Source organism: Phyllobates terribilis, unplaced genomic scaffold (genome assembly GCF_046119375.1).
Source record: "Phyllobates terribilis strain yellow unplaced genomic scaffold, ASM4611937v1 Scaffold_8__6_contigs__length_399053987, whole genome shotgun sequence".
In the NCBI taxonomy this organism is placed as follows: Eukaryota; Metazoa; Chordata; class Amphibia; order Anura; family Dendrobatidae; genus Phyllobates; species Phyllobates terribilis.
Window position 1 is genome coordinate 278,065,299 of NW_027362768.1, and position 25,978 is coordinate 278,091,276.

The window sequence follows — 25,978 nt, forward strand, 5'->3', positions numbered from 1 at the left end:
GTCTGTCGTTGTTACCAGTAAAGACCCTGAACTACACCGTACCGTCTCTGAGTGGTTCCTGCTACCCCCATCATCCACGTCGGCTGCCCTGAGGCCATACCCCTCCCGTTGGGGGTTATACTATCACGCTGCACAATCCTACCACCGGCCTCAGCGGTCTGCCCTGCAGCAGCAGCTTCCTGGCTGCACTCAACGGGTGGCGTAGTCATCAACTATTTACTACTAATAGACTGCCGTCTAGTTTGACTCCCTGGGCACGGACCGGGTCACCGCCACGAGATTACAACCCTCCACGGATCCGGCTCCGGGTAAGCTCCCGCGTGCGCACCGCAGCGCGACACAGGCCCAGGGGCGCATATATATATACATACACACATACATAATACTATACATACACACATACATAATACTATACACATATATATATACACACACACACATAGATAATACTATACACACATATGTGACAGTGAGTCCCTTTTTGCACGGTCCGGGTTATATGAGCCCTGTACACTGAGGCTCCTGCTCCAGGATGAGTCAGTATGAGAAGGACTGACATCTATTAAACAAAAGGGGTGTTGTCCCTTTAAGTTTCACAGGGATGACATCAGCACTGGGTTTGGCAATCGGATTCAATGAGAGTAGCCGAGAGTAGAGACAGCTCACAGACTGAAGGGGGAAGGAGAGAGGCAGCAGCTAGACGCAGCATCGCAGGTGAGCGCAGCGCCCCACAATCCCTCGTCATCGTCCCCCCTCAAGCCCCTGTCAGACATGACACCCCCAGGAGCAGATAGAGGGGACCCCCAGCAGTACACACATATCAATATTGTGGGGGTTGATTGTGTTTTTAGGGCTGAAATGAAGGGGGAAACGCAGTACCCCTAGAGCTTGTTTTCTGTGCTCTGCTGGGGGATGGGTGTAATACAGCACAGACACCACTGAGGATTAGTGATTTTTGGGGGGTTCTCCTTGTATGAAGTCCTCGCTCTTCTGCTGTGGTGGTAATAATTAGTTTATGCTTTTATTTAATTGTTTTGATTGATTTTGGGGGGGGGGGGCATCGATTATTATAGCATAGGTCCTGCTTTATGACATTGGGGTACTGCTGGGGGGCTGGCGCTGGGACATGTTTCTGTTCTCTGTACATTTCATGGATACATTTTATTCTTGGAGGATAATTGAATTTCCATTTGTGATGAATTACTGGTGTTTCCAGTAGGTCCATAACCCATTACATAACATGGAGGCTATGGGTCTGGAGGGCATATCATAGTAAGGGGTGCTAGGATGACCCCCCCAATATCTCCGCTGCAATATATCATTGAATATGTTCTGTATTCAAAGGGTGGGGTGAAGGCCTGGGAAAAAAAATGCAGAGCCCACCCCCTTTGTTCTCTGCTGGACAGAAAATACAGATATTACATTGCTGATCTGAATTGTGGGCTGTTTATTCTGAGCAAGATCTGACAATTCCATGCAGGGACTTATTAGGAAGGCAGAACATTACATAATCACCAGTGTTATCCCCTCTCATGCCTCCTGCTCCTGGGGTTGGCTCAGGCAGGAATCATTTCTGCTATTAGGAATATTCTCCACTTGTCATGCCCCAGTTATGTGGATACATATGTGCAGGCTGTGTATGATGATAGCTCTGCATGGGAACCTATGTTACAATGTGTCCTGTTTGTTATAGGATGATGATCTGTGTTTTGCTCTCTGTTGGGTTTATTGAATTTTTGTGTATGAGATGTTTCCAAAATCTCTATAGTGGCTGCGAATGAGGAAGTATTGTCACTTTCTATCTTGTAAACAGATACTGAGTCGCCCATACAATGCACAGAGCTGAGGCTGCTGGCGGGGGCTGTTCAATCAGTGTCACCCATCCTACAATTTTATTACTGTGTTCTGTGGCTGGGGTGACGTCTTGGTTTCTGTTTTTTGTTATCCTGTGTATGATATATATATTATCAATATGTCTGGAAAGTGCTGAAGTAATGGCACTATATAAATGAGTAAAATACATTTAATTTATTTTACTCCTATAGCACCATTAATTCCACAGCGCTTTACAAAGATAGATAGATCTATCACACACACATCAGGTAGTATTTGAATTACATAAAAGCTACAATATATTATATCACCATTTTTTACCACTTCTAGTTGTGTCCTATAAATAATGCTTTGTGTAGCATTTACAGTCTTCTTTTCAGTGATTTACCATCCACCAATGTTAACATTGTTGTCATTTCAGTTCTACGTGCAGTTCACATAGCAAAATGACACGTGCAGTTATATTAAAATTACATGAAGTCAACTTCAGCATTTTATTTGTGTAAAGGATCAGCTTCAGTATTTTGTTTGTTTGCCAGTGTACATGCAGTTGACAGCTGTGTGTAAATATTTATCTATAGATTTATCTTTTTTGTTACATTTATTTATATTATTACAATCCTGGTTTTAGTGTACAAAAGTTATGACCGCACCTATCAAGAAGGAATGTGCACCTTTGGAGATCTTAGTACATGGCTTCAGCCCATTCTAATATCTCAGTGTAAAAATCAATGTTCTGAGACCCCATCTATCCTATCACTAGTCAGATATTTTTTGGTAGGGTTTTGGATCAAGGACCCAATAAATTACATTCTCCAACATGTTTTAAAGGGGTGTCACAAGATGTGTAAGGTGAATGAATTTAGAGCTCAAGTCCACTGTTGAATCTGCATCCTGCCCCCGCCCCCATCCCAATAACTATATTGGGTGAAAACCAATGGATCCAATTATTCATTCTCCAGTGCTGTGTGCACACAGTGGCATACGCTTTACTGCACTACAGTAGTAATTGCTATGTGATCCTGGCCCTATAAGTGGAAAACATTGCCACTTGGATGTGTGGTGCACATGTCATGGCCTGGGTTGCTAAGTATCAGTCCTGAGTCTTTAATGCACAAATACAATGAAACCTTTCACTGCAGATTCCCTTTCAGTCAATAAAATCTGAGCATAGACCGAGTTTGTCAAGGTTTCGCTATAGAATATATTTTTGCTCTCAAGGACCCAGAGTGATGTGAAGTAAGATTCTGCTTTTTCTCTCGCCCGGCTGGGTTATCATTACACTGTAACCAGCATGTCCCTAATTTACCTCTGTGTCTGAAATCACTGCCCTAATGAGCAGGATCGATCCCATAATAAAACAAGGAAGCTGCAGGGAAATCAAGTTCCCAGAACGTCATTTTATGGCTGCCTGAGCTGTGCTGGTACAACATGGAAGCAGGCTGGCTCTATTAGGCTATGTTCACACAAGCATACATTCAGTCCGCATGCACAATGACAGTGAGGAGCCTGTAGTCTATTAGAGGTCCTTGTGGAAAACATGCTCCATGCACTAGTCTGTTCTGATTCACAGACAAGATTAGGGTGTGTAAATAGTGTGCAGCTCCCGCACCTGTCCGCTATGTGGATGAGCACACGGAGCTGGACTACAAGGCGTGTCTGAACGTAGCCTGATACTGAGGTACAAGACTCACCAAATAGTCAACGTGTGCACATGGCCTTAAGGGACCTCTGTCAGCACAGAATGACTGTTCAAACCAACCACAGGCGCTCAGTGCTTCATTGTGGAGCCAATCATTTATATACACCTTGCCACCTACTTGGTTTCCATCCATCTCTGCCCTTCTCTTGCTCTATGAAGCCAGAACTGTCAATCAAAGAAGAGGGGGCGATAGAGGGAAAATAAGTAGGTGGGAAGGTGCATTTATATGTTTGGCCACACCAAGGGTGCACCGAGTGCTTGTGCTTGGTTTGAACAGTCATTCTGTGCTGACAGTCCCTTTTAAAGGGAACCTGTCATTAGTTTTTTTTACCTCATACTGTCATCTATGTAATGTCGCTGTAATGTTAGAAATCCGTGTTTCCATTGTAGAGAAATCAATTGTCAAATTTTTATGCAAATGAGCTACAAGTGCGGCCGGTCTGTCACTTCTCTTACAGGTCTCCTTTCTGTATTCCCTATTGGCCAACCGCTGCCTGCCTCCTGTTAGTACTGGACTGACAAGTCACTTTTGTTCCAGAGACCTACCTCCCCTTCCCGAGATCTAGCCCAGGGTGGTGCATGCTCAGTAAGGTCTCGATGATAACGACAGACTGTGCATGCACCACCTCAGGGAATGACAGCGCCAAAAAAGTCACCTTTCAGTCACTGAAAGGAGGAAAGCGGCGGTGGGGAATAGGCAAGAAAGGCAGCAGAGCTGTGAGTGCAGCGCCAGCCCCCCTGCACTTGTGGCTCATTTGCATAAAAAATTGGATGATGGATTTCTCTAAAATGGAAACATGAATTTCTAAAAAAGAGGGATATGGATTTAATTTACATTACAGCGATTTTACATAGATAACATTAGCTTGTGGCATAAAAAAAATTGGTGACAGGTTCTCTTTAATAATAGTATATAAAGGAATTGTTCTGAATAAAAAAAAATGTTTTATATTAATCTCAATATATATTTATTTACATTGAATCAGCCATTGTAAGCTACGAGGCCACTTTAAGGCTGAAAATTATCATTGGTTGCAGCTGATGTAAAATACTGAACGTGGCTTTATTCAGAAACATCAGTATCTGTAAGCCAAAACCAGGAGTGGGTGATAAATACAGAAGTGGTGACGTGTTTCTATTATACTTTTCCTCTGATTGTTCCACTCCTGGTTTTGGCTTACAAATACTGAGGTAAAAAACTGACCAAATACTGAACGTATTCACACGTTGCGGTTTTATGCTGTTTTTTTTATGCAAATTAAAAGCTGCGTTTTACATTACCAGCAAAAGCTGAGATTTCAGAAATCTCATGCACACACTTTTTTTTTTCCTGACTGAATTGAAAAACTGCGTTTTTGAAATCTGCAGCATGTCACTTCTTTATGCATTTTTGAAGAATTTTTTCACCCATAGAAAGCAATGAGTAAGTTCAAAAGTGCTGCAAAATTACAGGTATCCAATTTTGCTGCTTTTTTGGTGCAGAAAACTCCGAAAAAACAGGCACTAGCCTATATCTGCATGAAAAATGCAGCAAAACCTGCTTTTTTTTATACGCAGCTTTTTTACTGCCAAGAGAGCAGGTTTTGCCTGCAGAAAAAAAATGCATCAGAAATGCAACGTGTGAACATGGCCTAAGACTTTAATTCCTAGTTGCAATTCCTAATAAAGTGTAATGTGTATTGTTTTTTTTATCTGTTGTGATTACATGATCTTTCTATAAAGTCAATAGCTTTTCAAGAACATAAAATCTACAGATAGTTAATTCTTAACCACTTGATGAACTGCCGCATATAAACCACCCTCATCTTTACTATAAAAATAAACCCTGAGCAGACTTGGCAGGTTGATGGAGAAGTGTCAGGTAGAAGACAGTAATAATTATTTTTTCTGCCTCTTTTTGTATCGTCTGTAGTGGGTTGCACTTCAGAAAAATTGTCATTTGTGTGAAAGCGATAATCCAGGCTTAAAATGTCATTTTGACATGTTTACTTCAAATATTCAGGAATATATATAGTTTTCTGCTGAGTGTTTCAATAAGTCGCAAATTTTGGGAGCATGGTACTCTCAATGCCCCATACACATTAAATGTATCCAAAACCACCAATTTTGGCAAGATTGGCTGACCATCTTTAGTGTGTTTGGGAGCCTCTTGATGTTGTGGGACAGAAGGATCAGGCATACTGAGTTTGAATGTCCTATCGTTTTTACGGCAGTTACTTGTGGTGCATTTAGAAGAGTAGATAATTGTTGTAGGAACGCTCACTTCCTATTATACACTTGTGTAAAAAGGCCGGCGATCCCCCCCACCTGCTGACTACATGATGCTTATGGGGATAGAGCGATTTGTAGGGATCTTTGTCACCATCACTTATCAGCTTGTGTAGACAGGCTGGTATACGAGTGATGAGTGACCTGTTTTCTATAGTTGATCGGATCAGTCACCATAATAGGCTGAAATTGGCACATTTAAAGGCACCATAACATAGTTGCTTATGTATGTTAAAACACTTGGCAAGGCACTCCCAAATAGTGAGTGTACTCTAAGAAATGACCAAATGGGTCCGGATTGTACAGGTTTTGGAACTTTCTATGCACTTGAACATTTGACCAAGCATTCATGCGTTTCCACTGGGGAGAGAGGAGGATCTTGATTGAATTTCCTATTTGGGACTATTATGGGTTATTTGGGACTATTTTATTTTTTCACTATGAGCCTAAGAACTTACAGGCAGGTAGTTGGCAACTATCGGCCTGTTCTTCCTGCTCAGATCAGTCACAGACAGCTCCTGCAGGCGATTTTGACGCTATACGCCATCAGAGCAGCTCTTCCTCTTCTGCTTTGCTCCATTGATGGGACGTAAGTGCCAACATCAGGCTGATTGACAACCGGCTTCCCACAGTTAGGCAGCGGGGAGCCAGCTGTCAATCAGCATATCTGCAGTTGCGCCCCATCTGTAGAGGGCAAGAGAAACCGCTGCTCTGTTGACGTGACGTCAGCGGAACCCGCAGAATCGCCAACCGGGGCAGACACAGCTCTTAGCCGACTGTGATCGGTGGTGGGCAGAACACACGTAGTTATCAACTACAACTGCCTGATAGTTTCTAGACCCGTAAGAAGAAAAACAGTCCTGGATAACCCCTTTAAATGTATAATGGGAATATGGGCTATTGCCTGTGACAATTTTCTGTACCTACATCAGTAGGTGTACAATGTTTCAATTATAATACTACTACATTTCTGGATCATCTGTTCACTCTTGTGCTTCTGGTTGATATAACTTTTTGTTAAAGGGTCACAAAATTACTGTGCATTTCTTGTATATATCACATAAAGAGAAAATGCATAAAAAAACAACAAAATAATAGTAGATTAGTATTGCGTATTTTGGTGCTAGCTTAAAAAAAAAATGTAACAAAACTCAGTTTCCACACGTAGGAACATGGCCTGAACACATACAGGTGCATCTCACTAAATTAGAATATTATCAAAAAGTTAATTTATTTCAGTTCTTCAATGCAAAAAGTGATACTCATATTATATAGAGTCATTACAAACAGTGATCTATTTCAAGTGTTTATTTCTGTTAATGTTGATGATTATGGCTTACAGCCAATGAAAGCACAAAAGTCATTATATCAGTAAATCAAAATAATTAACAAAAAACACCGGCAAAGGCTTCCTAAGCGTTTAAAAAGGTCCCTTAGTCTATTTCAGTAGGCTCCACAATCATGGGGAAGACTGCTGACTTGACAGATGTCCAGAAGGCAGTCATTGACACACTCCACAAGCTCCCAGAGTTCCAATTTTCTTTTGGAAATCAAGGTCCCAGAGTCTGGAGGAAGAGCGGAGAGGCCACAATCCAAGCTGCTCGAGGTCTAGTGTGAAGTTTCCACAATCAGCGATGGTTTGGGGAGCCATGTCATCTCCTGGTGTAGGTCCACTGTGTTTTATCAAGACCAAAGTCAGTGCAGCCATCTACCAGGAAATTTTAGAGCACTTCATGCTTCCTTCTGCCGACAAGCTTTTTGGAGATGGAAATTTTATTCTCCAGCTGGACTTGGCACCTGTCCACACTGCCAGAAGTACCAATACCTGGTTTATAAACAACAGTATCACTGTGATTGATTGGCCAGCAAACTAGCCTGACCTTAACCCCATAGAGAATCTGTGGGGTATTGTCAAGAGGAAGATGAGACCCCAGACCCAACAATGCAGACGAGCTGAAGGCTGCTATCAAAGCAACCTGGGCTCCCATAACACCTCAACAGTGCCACAAGCTGATTGCCTCCATGCCACGCCACATTGATGCAGTAATTGATGCAAAAGGAGCCCCGACCAAGTATTGAGGGCATTTACTGAACATACATTTCAATAGCCCAACATTTCGGATATTAAAAACATTTTTCAAGCTGTTGTTATAAAGTATTCTAATTTACTGAGATAATGACTTTTGTGTTTTCATTGGCTGTAAGCCATAATCATCAACATTAACAGAAATAAACCCTTGAAATAGATCACTCTGTTTGTAATGACTCTATATAATATGAGTTTCACTTTTTGTATTGAAGAACTAAAATAAACTAACTTTTTGATATTCTAATTTAGTGAGATGCACCTGTACGCTGTTCATATTTTCCTTCGGGGTGGATTTGGCTCATGCTGGACGCTATCGGCAACCAAATTTTGCGTACACAATTATAATTTGGTAATGCGCAATAGTGCGCTTCCAACTCAGATGTGAACAAAGTCTAAATAAAATATGTGGAAATAATTCAGGCCTTGACTATCTATTATGTGGCAGTCCACCCAACTGCATACAACTCAATGTATTACTTTGGTCTGTAGCTAAATAGTTAAAATCAATCAATAGCGCTATAGAAAATCGCAATGTACCCAGGCCTTCAGTTAAGTGCACACAAAATCTTGCAAACTTGCAGGGTTTTTCAGGCAGACATTTAAGAAAACTGGTGTTTTTTTTTTTTTTTTTTCTGAAGTGTCTTTTGTGTTTTTATGTTCGTTTCCTGAGCAATTTTTATTTTTTTTTTCCAATAGTTTTTGGCCGCTGGGGTATTGATTTAATTTTTCCCCCCTCTTCATTAAATAAAACAGAAACTGCTAGCTTTTTTAATTTTTTTTTTCCCCAGCAAAACATTCCAAAAGGACATCCTGGTGTCTCTTCCATTGACTCCTATTGTAATGCACAGAGCATCTTTAGTAGTGAAAAACGCCAGATGAGTGGACAGGTTATTTCTTTTTCTTCCTTGGTGTTTTTATAAAGCTGAAGCAGTTCAAAAGACTGAACATATGCAGAACGGGTCATTTTAACATAGAAATGCTGCTGTTCATTGTTTTGAGTAGTTTAGGCAGTTTCCTCTTCGGAATTTGTTTGAAAAAGTCGTCGTGTGCAGGTGCTTGGCTTCACAGTTTTTGTTTTGTTTTTTAAAACTTAACTGCAATGTTTTATGCAGGTTGTTTAAAACCAAACCCAACAGAAAGAAGTATATAAGTCCTTTCTTCTTATTACTCATTCCGTTTAAATCTGCTTCCTGGTTTTTCTCTAAAACGCACATGGAAAAACTATTTTAAAGAATGAAGAGAGTATGAAACCAAAGCCTTAAAACTTGTAGTAGTGTTAAATGTTGGGCACAATCTGGATATAAAATGTATAAGTTTTTTTTCTATTTCTTAGGGTTTTCTTGGCTGTCCTTGCTCAGCAAAATTCAGTGTAACCACAAAGAAGGAGGCAGTCAGTTTTTATTGCCAAGGTCACTAGCGCTGTGGTTCCGTTTTGGTGCATTGTACCAACAATCTTGGCATAAGCTGCTCGCTGTAGTTCTGATTCACGGGTCCTGGTGTTCTTGTAGATGATTGTTTCTACTTGGACAACTGGAAATGTGCATCCTATTTTTTTTTTCTTTTCCTGAAAGGGGCTAGTTAAAAAATAAATAAATAAATAAAATCTATCCATATAATATATTTTCTAAAACATATGTTTTGACTTGCTTTGGTGAGATGTAGAGCGCATGTATTGGCATATGCTGCTTTTGTTGTGGCAATTCTGCTTAACTTGGCTACTTTTTTCTTTTTGCTTGTTTGTCCACCCCAACCCCCAAGCTAATACGAGAGTCCAGTAGATGGCAGGGGGTGCTTTGCTATTTCCTGCTGGTATATATGGTCTTTTCTTACCCTGTTTAACACTTCTCTATTTACTGTGATGGTTACTAAAGATAATTCATTGTATTGTATGTGATGACAATTGCATAACTTACAGCTAACCTGCCTGACCAGTCAAGAACGGAACTTTGTTGTGACCTGTGTGACGGTTGCCCGGCAAATGGTGGCTTTCACCAAGTTGCCGTAGGTGAAATGTTTTGTGTTCCTTCCCTTTCTTAGTAATGTTGTAGACCTAGATCAGTTTTTTTTTTCTTTGCCATGTATTACATTTTTGCAATCCATATCTTTGGCTCATACACTATTAACTTTCCATTTTGAACTTTTGCTGATCTGTCAAATTATTTATTCAACGATCTTCAGCTCGATCTCGAGCCGTGGTGACTTGATGGATGAACGACCTCTAGGAAGATCGATTTTGTGCAAGTCTACATAGGTCCATCAGGGTTTTCTCTGCCATTATTTTGATTATCAAGCTATCTTGATGGTCTTTTTTTTCACCTTGTTCCTTATATTCTTCCGACCAAGATGTCCTTCTTCAGTGATTGCTCTCTTCGTATGATGTGTCCAAAGTAGGCAAGTCATAGCTTGGTCATCCTTGCTTCAAGTGATTTGTCTGGCTTGATTTATTCCAAGATTGATTTGTTCTTCTTGCCATCCATGGTATTGATAACATCCTTCTATAGCACCACATTTCGAAGGTGTCCATTCTTCTTTTGTCTTGTTTCTTTATTGTCCAGGTTTCACATCCATATGTTTCAACAGAAAAGACTAGACTATGTACAAGCCGTGATTTTGTCGCCAGTACAATGTTCCTTGATTTGGAGATCTTGTCCTTGCCCATAGCGGTTCTCCTATTGACTTCCGGTGTCATCTCTGTATCTTGAATGATCATCGATCCGACTAGGTTGAAATCCTTCCCAGTCCATCGCTGTCCTTCTCAAATGAGTTCCAGTTGTACCTGGCAGTGGTCAATATCTTTGTCTTCTTTGTATTGAGTAGAAGTCCCATGTTTGAGTTTTCCATTTTGACACTCCGTAATAAGTCCTACATTCAATCTACACTTGTTGCTATCAATGTCAATTGTCTGCCTATTTAAGATTGCTAATGACTTGCCTATCAATACTGATTCCTTCTTTTTCAGCAAATCCAGACTTCCTGAAAATAGTTTCTGCATATAAATTGAAGAGAAATGGTGACAGGATGCTGCCTTGTCTGACGCCTCGCTCTGCTTTGAACCATGCCGTGACGCCATGTTCTGTTTGGACTGTTGCTTCTTGGTCGATGTAAAGGTTCCTAATGAGGCTCATCAGATGGTTCAGACACCCATATCCTTCATGGTATTCCAAAGTTCCTAGTGATCAACACAGTTGAAGGCTTTGCTCTGGTCAATGAAGCAAAAATAGATCTCTTTATTGTATTCTTTGGCCTTTTCCATTATCCATATAATGTTAGCAATTACATCTCTTCCTCTGCCTTTTCTGAATCCTGATTGTTCCTCTGACAGCCCTTTGTCAAAGTAAGCCTTTTACAGTCTTTGTAAGATCTTCAGTAGTATTTTGCTTGCATGAGATGTGAGCGTAATATTCGGATACTTTCCACATTCGGTAGCTTTTCCCTTCTTCGGAATAGGAATAAACACAGATTTTGTCCAGTCCTTGGGCCATTTACCAGTTGTCCATATCTGCCGACACAGGTATATGATTACATCAATCGCTGTTTCAGAAGACTTTATTAGATTTGTTGGAATATTGTCACATCCTGGCGCTTTGTTCGACAGAAGCTTTATCGCAACTACTTTGTCTTCAGGATGTTGGGTTCTCTATAATTTCCAGTCTGTATTTTCCCCGTATCACTGAGTTGTTCTTGTAGAAGTGCTCTGTGTATTCTTTCCATTTTTTTTCTTGATCTGTTCTGGTTCCGTTAGTTTGTTCCCATTGGCATCTTTCAACACTCTTTGTTGAAACTTTTGTTGTATGCCTTCTTGGTGTGACCCCTCAGATGTACGCTTTCTATCGCTGTACATAACTTTTGGTAATAATGTTCTTTGTCTGCTCAAATGGCTGTCTTCAGTCTTTTACTGATGTTGTCTGCATCCTTCTTGTTACCTTTTGCCATTCATCTTTCTATGATTATCTTTTGTGTCCCTTTTGTTAACCATGGCTGCGGGGGTCTCTTATGCCTTTTGTTTATTGTCTTACTGGCGTCAGTAATAATAGTCTTTATGTGTGTCCATAATTACTCTTCTCAAAATTGAAATTGCAGCACCAAGAAGGAAAAGTCATGGAAATCACAGGACGGATAGACATGATAATAATATGCAAATGATGAAAAAGGGAAACAAAACTTTCAAAACTCCTATATGTATTCAGAATTGAGTGAGCGCCACATGCAGGAATCGCCGCACGTACACACCTTATCTGCTATAAATGAAGTTATTAATTGTCTGAGGAATATTCTGCCTCACTGAATGCATTTGGGTATGAAAATCCTCAAAATCCCATTGCATTTGCTGACCAATGAAGTCCCAGATTTGCTCAATGGGAGACAAATCCATAGATGTTGCAGGCCATGGTAGTACATTTCGGCCAGCAAGCTACTCGCAGAAGCACAAGCAATATGCGGCCTTGCTATGTGTTGAAAATTGGCTCCTGCAACACTTAGGCAAAATGACTATACTACTGCTTCCATGACAAAATCAATGTAACGCCAGGCTGTTTGAGTATTGGGAATGAAGACTAGAGAGGGGTCCAACAACTGTACATTGACACCCCACCCCACACCATAATTCCAGGAGAATGGACTGGTATATTTTTCCCTTCGTGAAGGCTTCATCATGGCCTTGCCTGTGTTGTCTTCCGACTAATCTACAGCGATCACTGCATCCAAAACAAAAATGCGATTCATCGCTGAAGTGGACAAACCTCCCTTTCCGCCTCCATTGCCATCTTGCTCTGCACCAGGGCTGTGGAGTCGGTAAGACAAAACTCTGACTTCCGATTCCATGACTCTGACTCCACAGCACTGCCTCACTACTGAGCGTGTACATAAAGTGCAGCACAGATTCATCTCCACTAACAGCCAAGAGCCTTAGATCAGGAATGGAGCAGACATTTTATAGGACATTTCATAACTTTCCCAAATCCTTATGAAAAATTTACAGCACTTCCTGCATTGTACTACTGTACCACCAAAATGGACTATGACTCAGACTCCACAGCTCTGCTCTGCACCATGATAGTCAGAGCAGTATCATGAGGTCAGTGGGACACCTGTAGCTGGATGGGACCGGCTTGTAGCCCAATGTCGTGCAGATGCCTTCTGATGGGTCTTTTTGACACCATTATGATGCCTTGGGCTTGGTATGTGATGTCCAATTCCACTTGCAGTACAGAATGGATCATTCGTGTAACTAGTCGTACGGCCATTTCTCCAAAGCGTTTTCAGGGTCTCCAGATTTGTCTCCTATCGAGCACATCTGGGACGTCATTGGTCAACACTTCCAAAGGCAGCTTGATAATGCATTCAGTGCGGCAGAACATTCCTCAGACAACCATTAATAACCTCATTGATCGCAGCCAAGGTGTGTAAGTGCAGGGATTTCTACGTGTGGTGCTCATACTTCATAATGAATAAATCAAGATATTATGAAATGAGTAGAAACAAAATTTTCATATCATTAACATATCTATCAAGCCTGTGATTTCCATATTTCCATTACTTCATTTTTGGTTATGCAATTTTATTGAGTGTTTATCTGTAGGTCTGGATTTTTTTCTTTTTAATTTTGTTTCTGCTTTCAGGGTATGCCTAAATGGACCTCTTCTGTTGTATAAAAATTCTGCACTAACAACATTTCTTCCAAACATTTGAATTTTGAAATTTTGCTGTAGTGAAAATCCACAGAATGTATTGACCGGCTGGTGATTTCATATCCACGGTGCCAATCAGTTTTGACTGTATGTTCACTCTACAATGTGTGGATGAGAGATTTAGTAAAATATCATCTACAATGCTGGTACTGCCTAATGGATTTTCTTTGTTCAAACTTATAAAATTCCCTCAAACTATGAATATAAGATTTACAATATTAAAAGGAATCTGTCACCAGGTTTTTGCTACACCATCTGAGAGCTGCATAATGTAGGAGCAGAGACCTTGATTCCAGTGATGTGTCACTTGCTGGGCTGCTTGTTGTAGTTTTAATAAAAATCACTGTTTAACATGTTGCAGATCTAGCAGTTCTCTGAATGCTGAGCTCTGTATAACCCCGCCCACACCACTGGTTGGCAGCTTTCTGCCTATTTAGTGTACACAGAAAGCTGCCAATCATTGATGGGGGCGGGGTTATACAGAGCTCATGAATATGGATCAGCAGGTTCACTAGTCCTTTAATGATAACATCACTTTTATTATCAAGAGGTTTTCAAAACTCCAGCAAGCAGCCCAGTAAATGACACATTGCTGGAATCAGGTTCTCTGTCTCTACATAATTTTGCTCTCTGATCAAAATTCTGTTCAGATTAAGTTATATGACATACTGTTACCTTCAAAATAATGAGAAAAAACTCTGGATATCCTATACGTATTAAAGCTGCTCAATTGTTCCGATTTTGTCAGAAAGAGGAATAAAAGAACCAGAAATGACAGGAAAAGGCCACAATCCCCTAACTAAGCAGTGTTACCCTTGAGCTTACAATTTTTATTTTGAAAGTCAAGACGGTGATTATATCTTTGTGATTGGTAAAGAAACGTATTGTGGGAACTGTGCTTCATCTAAACAGGTATATCCTGTCGGTGACCAATACTGAGCCTCCAGGACAAATCCTCTGAGGCCTCGGCTTTCATCTCCTGTCCCAAATATGGTTTTAGTAACTCGAGCACGTGTTGTACTGTGAGAGAGAGAATATCCGTCACGTCTAGTCGCTCATGGGGAAGGCCGAGACGGGGCGGAAGAGCTTCCTGTTGCTCAACGATGTGCTTTACTTCTTCACTCCTTTTTATGAAGCGTCTTTTTCAGGCAGGGACGTACGTGGTATAAGAAACGCTAATTGATGGGCCAGAAATAATGAAAACTGCCAGCAGTAAAAGCTGGTATTTGCCCTGCTGTGTTCACCAGGGCTGAAGGCCTGAGCTGTGTGTGGAACAAAGCCTTCTAAGCCACCGGACCACGTTTTCTACTGTTTCACCCGCACAAGTGAGGACTTGAAAAGCAAGTGGCTTGATGTGCCACAATGAAAACTGCCAGCGTCTAATCTCCACAAGCAAATCCAACCTGACAGATCATGGAGACAATAAATATGCAAGTTCCTAGGATCTGATAAATTCACTGTCAGCGTCCTTATATGAATCTGTTACATGGCAGGTCAACATCTTCCGTCGTGACTGATCGGAGCAGACAAGGAACCGGAAGTGTCGGTTTGGTCTGTGACGATGGCTCCTCCGTGAGCACCAGGTGAAGGTCCCAGGGTGGCCCTCACACAAGCTTCTGCATCTCACGTCCATCATCGATGAGACCTGTGCTTAAAATATCACTGCATCCAGGCTGATAAACTGGTGCAAACATGACCAGTACATAAACTGACTTTAATAAAAAGGTAATTACATTTTATGTGCACGTGAGGATAATGGCTGCTTTATGTAGCTGTTAGAAGGAAGGCTATATGCCAATCGGCCATTTCCTGGACTAGTACCCAGACTGATGATTGTGCAATACGCACAGAACAGTGGTTCTTTGCCCATTGAGGATCATCTTATCGGCAGCACATCTCCTCCCTCAGGGTGCCGATGAGACCAAGTTTACACAACAATAGTTTTAGTCTGAATGCTGCCAGGGAAAGAATAGAGCCGGACTAATGTTATTAAATTGGGCTTCTCAGATAAGAGGTTTTTTTTTTTTTTCTTTACCGAATCTGTGCACAAAAAAATACTGCAGCATTCTCTAGTTCCTTCCCTTTATTCTTTTTTTCCTCTTTATATGCTCGTGTGAACTTATCCTATTGGTGATTTTTAAACGGAGCCTGTCACAAATTTTTTCGCTTATAAACTAGGCCCATCACCTTTTAAGATCATAATGAGGGGTATCTGCATGCAATCCCTTTTATACCCTCATATGTGCCCCTGCATACCTCAGAAAAAGTGTTTTATACTTGTCCTACGCTGCATGTAAATTGCAAGGGCCGATGGGTGTTTCCAAATTGTGATCAGCGCCACCCCGATCTCCGCCAACGCCGCCTCTTCTAAGTGCATGTAAGTAGATGACGTCGCTCCATCATCCACACAGTGCCCGAATTATGCCGCCTGTGCAGTGTGCCAGGGGCGTGCCCAGGTCACCGCTAGAGGCAGGAGGAGCACCCTCAATTCAAGAGATGTGGTCGGACGGTGACCGCAGTCTCTTATGCCAGGGGCTGTCGTATTTAAGATGTGTAAGTGTAGTGCTCAGATACTTGCACACACCAAAATGCAAATGGTAGTCCCCAGTGGCTGAAGTAAAAAACTATTAAAGTAGTACATTTAATCTTGTTTTAAAAATAATTGATGAATAATTTATTATAAAAATTGCAGCACTTTCCCTTTAAGGGGCAGATCAATGAAGATGTTCAGTTGCTCATCTGTGTTGCAAAGAGTAAAATCCGCAGCGTAGATTCACATTTTTGCAGATTTTGACATCCACAGCCGCAGTCAACTATGGAAATATATGAGCTGATTTTCTACCCTGAAAATGTGGACAGAGAATCCACTGCTTTTACTCCCCATGGTGCACATACCCTAAGGGCGCTCGTATACATTAGAATATCAGATCTGTATGAGGGCGACTTGACTCTCCCGTCATGATGGGCAGACAAGACTCTGGGGTATTTGATTCAACACCCAACCCTTTTATTCTTTGGGACATAAACCATGGACCAGAAATTTCTCTCTGCATTAAAAAAATCATGAACTGATCCAGGAGTTTGTGAGTGGGGGAGTCGGGAAAGATGGCTGTGGCTCTGCTAATGTTTCTAGCCAGCTTTAGACTTTTTCCTGAGCTGGCTGTATTTGGCTGGAAGTCAGAACATTTACAATTTAAGATTTACACTGTACTTTTAAAGGGTTGTCTGGCTTGAAGTTACAAGTCTGCAGGCACTCTGTGACTGCAGACTTGTGAATCCTCACATCGTACGCACTGTGAGGACTTTCTGGTGCCAGCACGAGAGTGAGCAGTCATGCGACGGCCAGTGTGCAATTTGCATACTTCCAGCAACATTCCAACTAGACTGTGTCCGGCCTCACTCAATATATTTGCATTAAGCGAGGCTGCGCCCATCTAGTCAGCACGTGACTGCATATGTGCAAATCATACTTGTGGTCACACTTCCAGCACCGGAGAATCCTCAGAGCACACAGTGCACACAATGTGAGGATTCACATGTCTGTAGCACACAAACGGAGCCCTGCTTTTCATTAATTTAAGCATATACAGACAAGCTGCAACACCATGGAGGATATTATACAGCAACATATAGTTGTCTGCATATGAATCAGCTCTGTGACGAGGTAAATAACTTGTTAGAACGTTCACCTCAATCTTTCTATTTCTCCCTGTGCCTGTTTCCTCTCCCTGCTCCTCTCTCCTTCCTCCCCTCTCCATAAGCGAACAATGGGCTGTGTCACACAACACCACAGTGAGCTGGCAGTCCATCTTGCTCATATTTTATTTAGCGGATGTCAAAGGAAAAAAGAAAGGTTTGGCTATTGAATTAAATACTCTACTTTAAAATTTTCAGTCTTCAAAAATCGCTCAAATGTTCTTGGGCATTTAATAAATATACAGTACAATATTGCCACATAATAATGAGGTGTTATTGCAAAATGGCCACAAAAATCTTGAAATGTTTCATAATGAAATATATTACTTTTCTAAATGTTTAATTCTTTAGATGTATGCATCAAATGCAAGGCATACCTGATCTGGCCTAAAGATTTTTGGCACAAATATGGTGCGCAAGAAAAGTGTCAGTGAGATATTTTGTCAATTGTCATCAGATGTATAACAAATAGGGCAAAAAAACTCACATATCATCATATACCAAAACACAGGAAGGGGGTAGCAAAAAAACCTTTTAGAGTATATACCCATTTAAAATACACATTTTATTAGAGAATTAAAAATCAGTACATAAATACATTGAATAAATGTAATAATAATAAATAATAAAGAGGCTTCTAAGCATGGATGAAGGGAACAACAATTTAATATAAGCAGCGAATGAACAACGTACACTGCATATGTGCTTCAAAAAGCAGTCCTGATAGTCTAGTAACAAGGGTTAACTTTCCCCAATAAATTTCAACAGGAGAGATTTTGAGAACCAGTATGTACTTACATCAGAGTGCAGCTGCTAGTTGTAGTGTCCCCACTGCCCCAACGCACGTTTTGCTAAAACTTTATCAGAAGTTACAAGTGAACGTGTTCGGATGACTGGTTAACCGAGCACGCTCGGGGTCTAACCGAGTATCTTCAGCATGCTCGTATATTCTGTTTGAGTACCTGCGTCTGCATTCTTTGCGGCTGTTAGACAGCCTCAACACATGCAGGGATTGCCTGTTTATTAGGGAATCCTCACTTGTTTAGGCTGTCTAAGAGCTGCAAATCATGCAGACGCAGGGACTTGAACGTAATATACGAGCATGTCGAAGATACTCGGTTAGCACCCGAGTGTGCTCGGTTAACCCCTTATCTGAGCACGTTCGATCATCAGGAGGCATGTGTCACTACAGTATATCAGAACTGCTTTTTGAACCACATGTGCAGTGTACGTTGTTCATTCGCTGCTTATATTGCGTTGTTCCCTACATCCATGCTTGGCAGCCTCTTTATTACTATTTAATGTATTTATATTTATGTACTGATTTTTATTTTCTAATAAAATGTGTATTTTAAATGGGTATATACTCTAAGACACACACACACACACACACACACACACACACACACACACACACACACACACACACACACACACACACACTGGCTATTTAAGAGACAAAAACCCAAGGAAAACAAAACAAATTGAGCATATGCCCTTCAGCAAGTAAATATTATTCACTATTTTAATCAAAGCATAAAAGCCATCCCACCACGACAAGGTGTACCCATTGGGACATTACTAATCTATCTAGTATTAAAACCTTACCATGTGTCGTCTCAGTTGGGGACCTGTCCTGCTCTGCCACTTTTATGTCTTATGACACATGGTAAGGTTTTAATGCTAGACAGGTTAGGACCGTTCCTATGGGTTCACCCTGTCGCGGTGGGATGGCCTTTATGCCTTTTTGATCGAAATAGCGATGACTTAAGTACCCTATGTTATTTACATGTACTATTACTATTTACTTGATGTAGGGCTTATGCTCATTTTGTTTTTTTCTTCTCTTTTGGATGCATAACAATGCCAGGTTTTGACTCCGTGAACAAAAAAAATGGGCTTACAGACCGTCTTACTTTTTAGTGTTCTTGGGCTGTTAGTGTGAACAGAATCGTGATTGTTCCTTGGTGGTTTACAACTCCTACAGAAGAGATCCTATCAGACGTCTTGGGGTTGAGCTCTGCTCTTGTTTGTGCAGTTCTGTTTATGAATCTGCTGTGAAGAGTCCTTCATGTAAATCTCGGAGAAGGCATGAGCCTTGCAGGGGGATGTGGCTGTTTACAGATTTGACGTTGCTAACTTTCCTTTTCAAGTTAGAAATTACCAGGAAATCTGCAGACGCAGCCTTTATATTACTCTACAGTCAGAACTTGTTCTTTTATATGCTCTAATATCTACTTGTCCGCATGGGAAATGTAGCCAAGCAGATGAAGCATCTTGTTTTTTGTTAATAATTTGGCAACATTTTAAAGGAAAAATATTCTATACAAACTATAAATATGACTACAAAACAATGGCTTTATACACAAGGCTCAATTAGCATTAAAAGGTACATTTTATTGATAAATAATGGGTAAAAAGTGAGACAACCAAAAAGCAAGGTGGGTACACCCAGAAATATATATATATATATATATATATATATATAAAAAAAAAATATGCTATTGAACCACCCGTTCTACGCCCGGGTGGCGAGCATTTTTATTGGTATATGGTCTCCCATGCTGGTATGTGCTGTCCCCACCATCCAATCCCGGTATGCGTGGCTCCCCTCGATCCCCTAATCCCTGGTATGCGTGGCTTCCTCATCCCCCCCCCAATCACTGCACACATAAAACAATAAACACTTATACTCACCCTCCTTCCTCACCTCTGCTCCAGCGCTGCATCCTGTCTGCAGCAGCTGCTGCCGGCACATTCACGCTTCTCCATGCGGGGACTATGGGCGTGGAGAAGCGTGAATATGCTTTCTCTTTAGCGGCGGCCACTGACAGCAGGAGCCGGGGCTCAGCGCTCCTCCGTGGCCGCTATTAAAGAGAATGAATATTCCGTCTTCTCCACGCCCATGGGAGTGGCCTTAGAGGGAATATTCATGTCCCTTTAGCAGCGGGCACACGTGGTAGTGTGCTCCGCTCCTCTGCCGCCGCAACCTCCTACTCACCTATCCTCCTCGTTCCCACGGGCCGGGCCCCATAGCAGTGGCCGTCTTACCTGCAACGGCTGGATGCGGTCTCTGTCTGGAGCCAGACTGCGCGTCACGCATGCGCAGTCTATCGAGGCTTCGGACAGAGGCACGTTTCTGCCGTTATAATATATATATATATATATATAATTTATTCTGTGGATGCAGGGCTTCCAGGGGAGAATACTTCTGTAACAAATCACAAATTGATAAAAATTAAAAAGTCGTCCAAAAAGCATTTGGGATCAATATGATCTGAATTTCAATCTCAATGTAACAAGTCATTGTACAAACATGTTTTATTTAATGATATAGTTGTACACACCATAAAGGCAATTATTTTGGCTGAGTCAGTGCTAGATTGGTTTACCATGTAAATTGTCAGGTTGCATTATGGGCAACCTGTCAGCGGTACTTCCCGTCACCCCACCAAAATTACCACTGTGCAAAATTGGAGAGATGTGTCAATGAACTAGAGTGGAGATCAGCCACCTTTCGACCTAGCCGATCTAGTCGGGTCTCGCCCTATTGTCCCCTCCCAGCTTTTCAAACATTTTAGTCGTGTAGCCAGGCTCTGATTCATTCTTCCTGTGGTTTGGGCTGACAGAATCTAGTGAAAAGTTCCCTTTAAATCTTTATACATTGTTGTGCTGTTGATGGGTCTTACCCACAACCCAGCAGCCACCGTGGAACGCGGAAGACAAAGACCCCCGGCTGCTGCCAGCACTTGTCGTGACATCAGCGGATGTCAGAGCCAGCTGCAGCCGGGGGTCACATGATGCCTGTGAGTGGTCAGTGATAGCGCCACTCACAGGCATTATCTGCAACGGAAGGTATTTACAAAAAGTCTTAGGGGCCCCGGGGGGACACATGGGGGGGGGGTAATCTATAGTGGACAATCCCTTTAAGAAACGCTTAGTGTTAGCGCAACGGTCGACGCGTTTCACGCTATACTAACGTTTTTTTAACCTTTACTTTTTCATGTCTTAATTTACAAATAAATGTGATGTTGTAATGAATTTTGCGTTTGCTGGATTTTCCACTCTTTTTTTCACGGTTGGTGTGATCTCCCTGTGTTAGCTGGTGTTTCCTCCCAGGCTTGGACTGGCCCACAGGAGAATCCTCCGGTGGGCCCCTGTGCAGGACTGGACCACCACCCTCTCTATACTTGAATCACTATGTACAGACAAAGGCGTCATATCCATGTAACAATCTACCCAGATCATTGTTATATAAATTTGTGATTGAGGATAATGTCACATTTCCATGTAGCTGAAAAGTGGGGCCCTGGAGTTGGTTCCTGGTGGGCCATTTCTCCTACACTACAAAAACCTATTGATTGTGAAGCCAAATAGTCATCACTCACATTCGCCCATGTCTCTATGTATTGTGCTGTGAAAATTAGAAATCTGAATGTTAAATTGTAAAGTTGACAAACTTTGAATTTCCTGTATTTTTCCCTTGTTACCCGCATCATTGATCAGTTTTATATTTATAATTTATGAAGTGTCTGTTTTTTCTCTTGGAGAGGGGTATTTTCTGTTTGACAGATGGCGGTGTCACTTTGGTAAATGAACAACTGATCTTTCCTTTGTATCCAATGACACCAATTTTGTTTGGCATTGATGTAATGAAAACATTTTTTATTAAATTTTTTACATCTAGCGTGAGCACAACAGACTGGCCGGACCGGTGCTGACATCACGTCTTGGGTTTCACATCCTGCACAGGAAACAATTTGCTTATAGCGTATAGTTATTATTAAATATACATTCTCGAGACCTCGTGACATGTTTACGGCAAGTTCTTGAACAAGGTAGATCTAGATGATGGTGAAGGGAAGCATTGACTGTATGGCCTGGATTAGGCCACCTTTTTACAGATACTCAGCATTTTACTTCTGTAGTCTTAGATGGACAAATTGCCTTGGGAGCCAGTTTGACCATTGCAGGAATCAATCTGGTATTTAACTGGCTAGTAAATAAAAACAGCCCAAACACTTCCAACGGGGGGCCATCAGCAAATATCTTGAGGCCTTTGGCTCTTGGGGTTGTCCAACATTCAGTAATACTCTGAAAATGTCACATGTAATTTTATGCATCAATAAACATTGAGGCCAAATGTTCCCTGTGAGTATATAGGAATATATTGTGGCTAAGCTGTCCCCAGATTTCATCATAAAAACTAAACATTATTGAACAAATCTTAGGCCTCATGAGGCAGGTGTACTTGCATAGAAAATGATCAGAATAATTGATTAAGCCATTTAGATATTCCCACCTGATATTACATTATTCATTTTAGACTGTGTGCATGGTCAGGATTTTAAGCAGAAATTTCCTGAGCGTTTCTGCATCTCCTTGGCAGGAAAACGCTGCGGAAAAACTGAGCGTTTTTGATGCGTGTTTTTTTTTTTTTTTTTTTTAAGCGTTTTTGTACATCAATGAATGCTTTTTGGAACTAAATAAAGTTATTTGGTGGGACTTTGCTTAAACCCTTGGATTACAGTTAAAACTGGGGTGAGTATATTGGTTAATTTAAATGATTAAAGAATGTGTCTGTTGTATTTCAAATAGTGTTTGCTCTGTGTCTGTGTTTAACTCTTTACTTTACTTTAATTAGATTTGGTGATGAAAGGGTCTGATTGACACCTTGTCCTTACCACACAAAAGAGCTAGGTGTCAGCTCATCCCATTCGCCCAATCTCTCATTAGCATTTCCATTCATGTAATTTCTGCGGCAGCAGTGAGTTGCTATTTTTAGCCTAGGAAGGTGCCATTTGCAAACATGGTCCCTGGCCATTAATAACAGCTCACAGCTGGTTCGTTAGCCGCTACGTCCCCCCGATCAGCTCTCAGCAGTGCTTTGGATGCAGCGTATTTTGGAAGCGTCTAAAACACGGTGTTCTAATGCCGCACTTTTGTTGTCAGTACATGTGTATCCACTATGACACTACAATCGGTCAAAATCTGCTGCGGAGACCAGCGTGTCAGTTACAGAAATTGACATGATGCGGGTGAGTTTGGGTACGTGGCCACGATCAGGAGTTGCTGCAGGTTTGACGCTGCGTATTTGTACAGCGTCAAACCCGCAGTGTCCAGATGTTACAGCATAGTGGATGGGATCTCTAGAAATCCCATGTCCACTATGAGTGCATCAGAGGCTGCGGATCACTGACATGCGGCATGTCTTTCAGGACCGCAGCATGTCAAATTCTCTTGTGGAGTCGGTAGTCTCCGCAACATAAAGTTGACCACTAGAATGTATTGAATGCGGTAAATCCGCATGGTTCAGTGAAAACATGTGGATTTACCTGCGTTCAATAGAATGCAACGTTTTGGTCGCAGCAAAAAATATGCGTCCAAAGCGCTGCTACGACCGGATCGTGGACACAGAGTCTATCATTAAAAAAAAAAAAAAAATTGCGTGAGCTCCCACGTCATTTTTATAACCAGCAGAGGAAAAGCCGACTGCTGGGGGCTAATATTAGTAGCCGGAAAAGGGGCCATTAGCCAACAATGTTACCTGGCTATTAATATCAGACCACATCTGTTTGTTTAGCCTTTACTGCCTAGATTACAGGGGGACTCCAGAAAAAAATTGACAGGGGGGGTCCCCCTATAAAATCTAATCAGAAAAGGCTAAACAGACAGCTGTGGGCTGATATTAATAGCCAGGGAAGGGGCCATGGGTACTAGCCCCCTCCACGGCTATTAATATCACCCCTCAGCAGTCCCTGAAATGGTGCATCCATAAGATGTGCCAAATCTGGCACTTAGCCTCCACTCGCCACCGCTACAGGTAAGTGGGAAAAGTGGGGTTGGGGTTCACGTCAGCCTTGTATTGGCGGCTGACGTGAAGCCCAGGTTAGTAATGGAGGGTGTCTATAAGACTCCCCCATTACTAACTACGTAGTAAAGTGGTCACCGCTTTTTCAATAAAAGACACGTCCAGAATAAAGTATTTTACTGAAATAAAAAACACTGTTTTAATTTTTTTTATCGCACGCTGTACGCAAAGCCATTGTTCTTCTGAAAAAAAAAAAAGTAAAAAAACAACCATAACCCTCACCTGCCTGCCGTCAACGACGCAGTCCATGATTACGCCGATTGTCCCTCGGTGATCCAGGTCACTTCTACAGCAGTGACATTAGCAATCACTGATGTCGCTGCTGTAGAAGACAGCAATGTACACTGACAGGGGTGTAAAATCACTCCTGTCAGTATACATGCTGCTGCAGGAGGTCACTGGGGTTCCTCAGCTGATCAGCCCCGGTGAGCTCACCACCATGGGAACATTCTGAAGAATGTTCCCACGGTGAGGTCACGTGAGCGATCAGCGCGCTCCCCGCAGTGTGCAGCCAGGAGGAGAACATCGCCGGGGACCAGGACCAGGACGACACCGGGTAACGCCGGACAGGTGAGTATAATGTTTTTTGGGTTTTTTTTACACTGTGTGGTAGCTTGCTTAGCAGAGCAGACTGCTGCTCTCCCCAGCCTACCCACTCTCACTGTTCTCAGCGGGAGCGGCGGTCGGATGAGAGGAGTAGCAGTCCTCCTCTCCCGACCCGGGTACTACCCGCACCGCATTTCCGCCGCAAATTCGCGGCTGTTGACTTTAATTGAAACGCATCAAATATGCAGATATAAATATTATACCTGCGGATTTGCTGCGGTTCAGTTCAAGTCAATGGGCGCGAATTCGCGGTGGAAACGCCGGCACAATGGTCATGCTGCCGTTTTTACCACAATGGTAATCTGGAGCGGAAATTTCCGCATCATGTGCACAACACATCAGGATTACCATTGCTATAGCTGGCAGACCTATTAACAAGCGTTTTCATTTCTCTGTCGACAGAACGTTGCGAGGACTTGTGTTTTTTTATTTTGTTTATTTTATATTGTATTTTGGTAGCGGGGCTAAAAAAATACATATTTAAAATACTTTGCGCGTTTTTGTTTTGGATTCATTTTCGGTGTTCTCCGTGCTGTATAATTGGCTTGTTAGCATGACCTATTGTTCTGGACAGTACAATTATGGTGATAACACATTTATCTATTTTGTTAGTGTGCTCGTTTAACCCTTTCACTGAGCATGCTCGGGTGGTTTCCAAGTATCCTCTGCGTGCTCGTATATTCTGTTCCGAGTCCCTGCCTCTGCATGATTTATGGCTGTTAGACAGCCTCAACACATGCAGGGATTGCCTGTTTGTTAGGGAATCCTCACATGTGTTCAGGCTGTCTTACAGCTGTAAATCATGCAGACGCAGGGACTCGAACATAATATACGAGCACGCCGAAGATACTCTGTAAGCACCCGAGCATGCTTGGTTAAAGGGTTAAATGAGCACCCTCGCTCATTACGATTTACTACCTTTTACCCTAGGAAAACATTTAAAAACATCTTTTTTTTTTTTGCCTTATTCTGAGTTATACGTTTGCAGCAGATCAGTAACTAATGAAGTGAATGGGAGCTGAGCTGCAATACCCAACAACGGCCACTACACAGTGTTTGTTTGGGGCGCAGCTCTGCAGCCACAGGGAGAGATGTGATCAGCTGATCAATTGGGGTTATGGTTGTCACATACCTTTACCTGACATTGATGATCTATTTTAGGGATGGGTCATAAATATCCGTGTCCTGGACAACCCCTTTAAGGTAACAGTGAAATGGAGAATAGA

At 41.9% G+C, this 25,978-nt stretch overlaps 1 protein-coding gene across 2 annotated transcripts in view; it reads left to right on the forward strand.

Moving 5' to 3' along the window:
- The first annotated feature begins 579 nt into the window (after positions 1-579).
- Positions 580-25,978, forward strand: part of CSNK1E (casein kinase 1 epsilon) — a 51,828-nt gene continuing 26,429 nt past the window's right edge. The window contains exons 1-2 of one of the 2 annotated variants that reach the window (XM_073644278.1): positions 648-714; positions 10,852-11,047. Coding sequence is in view for 1 of the 2 variants with exons in the window: in XM_073644277.1 (XP_073500378.1) it covers positions 636-714 (79 nt within the window). In the remaining variant the exon portion in view is untranslated. Of the gene's footprint in view, positions 715-10,851; positions 11,048-25,978 lie in introns of both variants that reach the window. The other variant, XM_073644277.1, reaches the window with a different exon arrangement.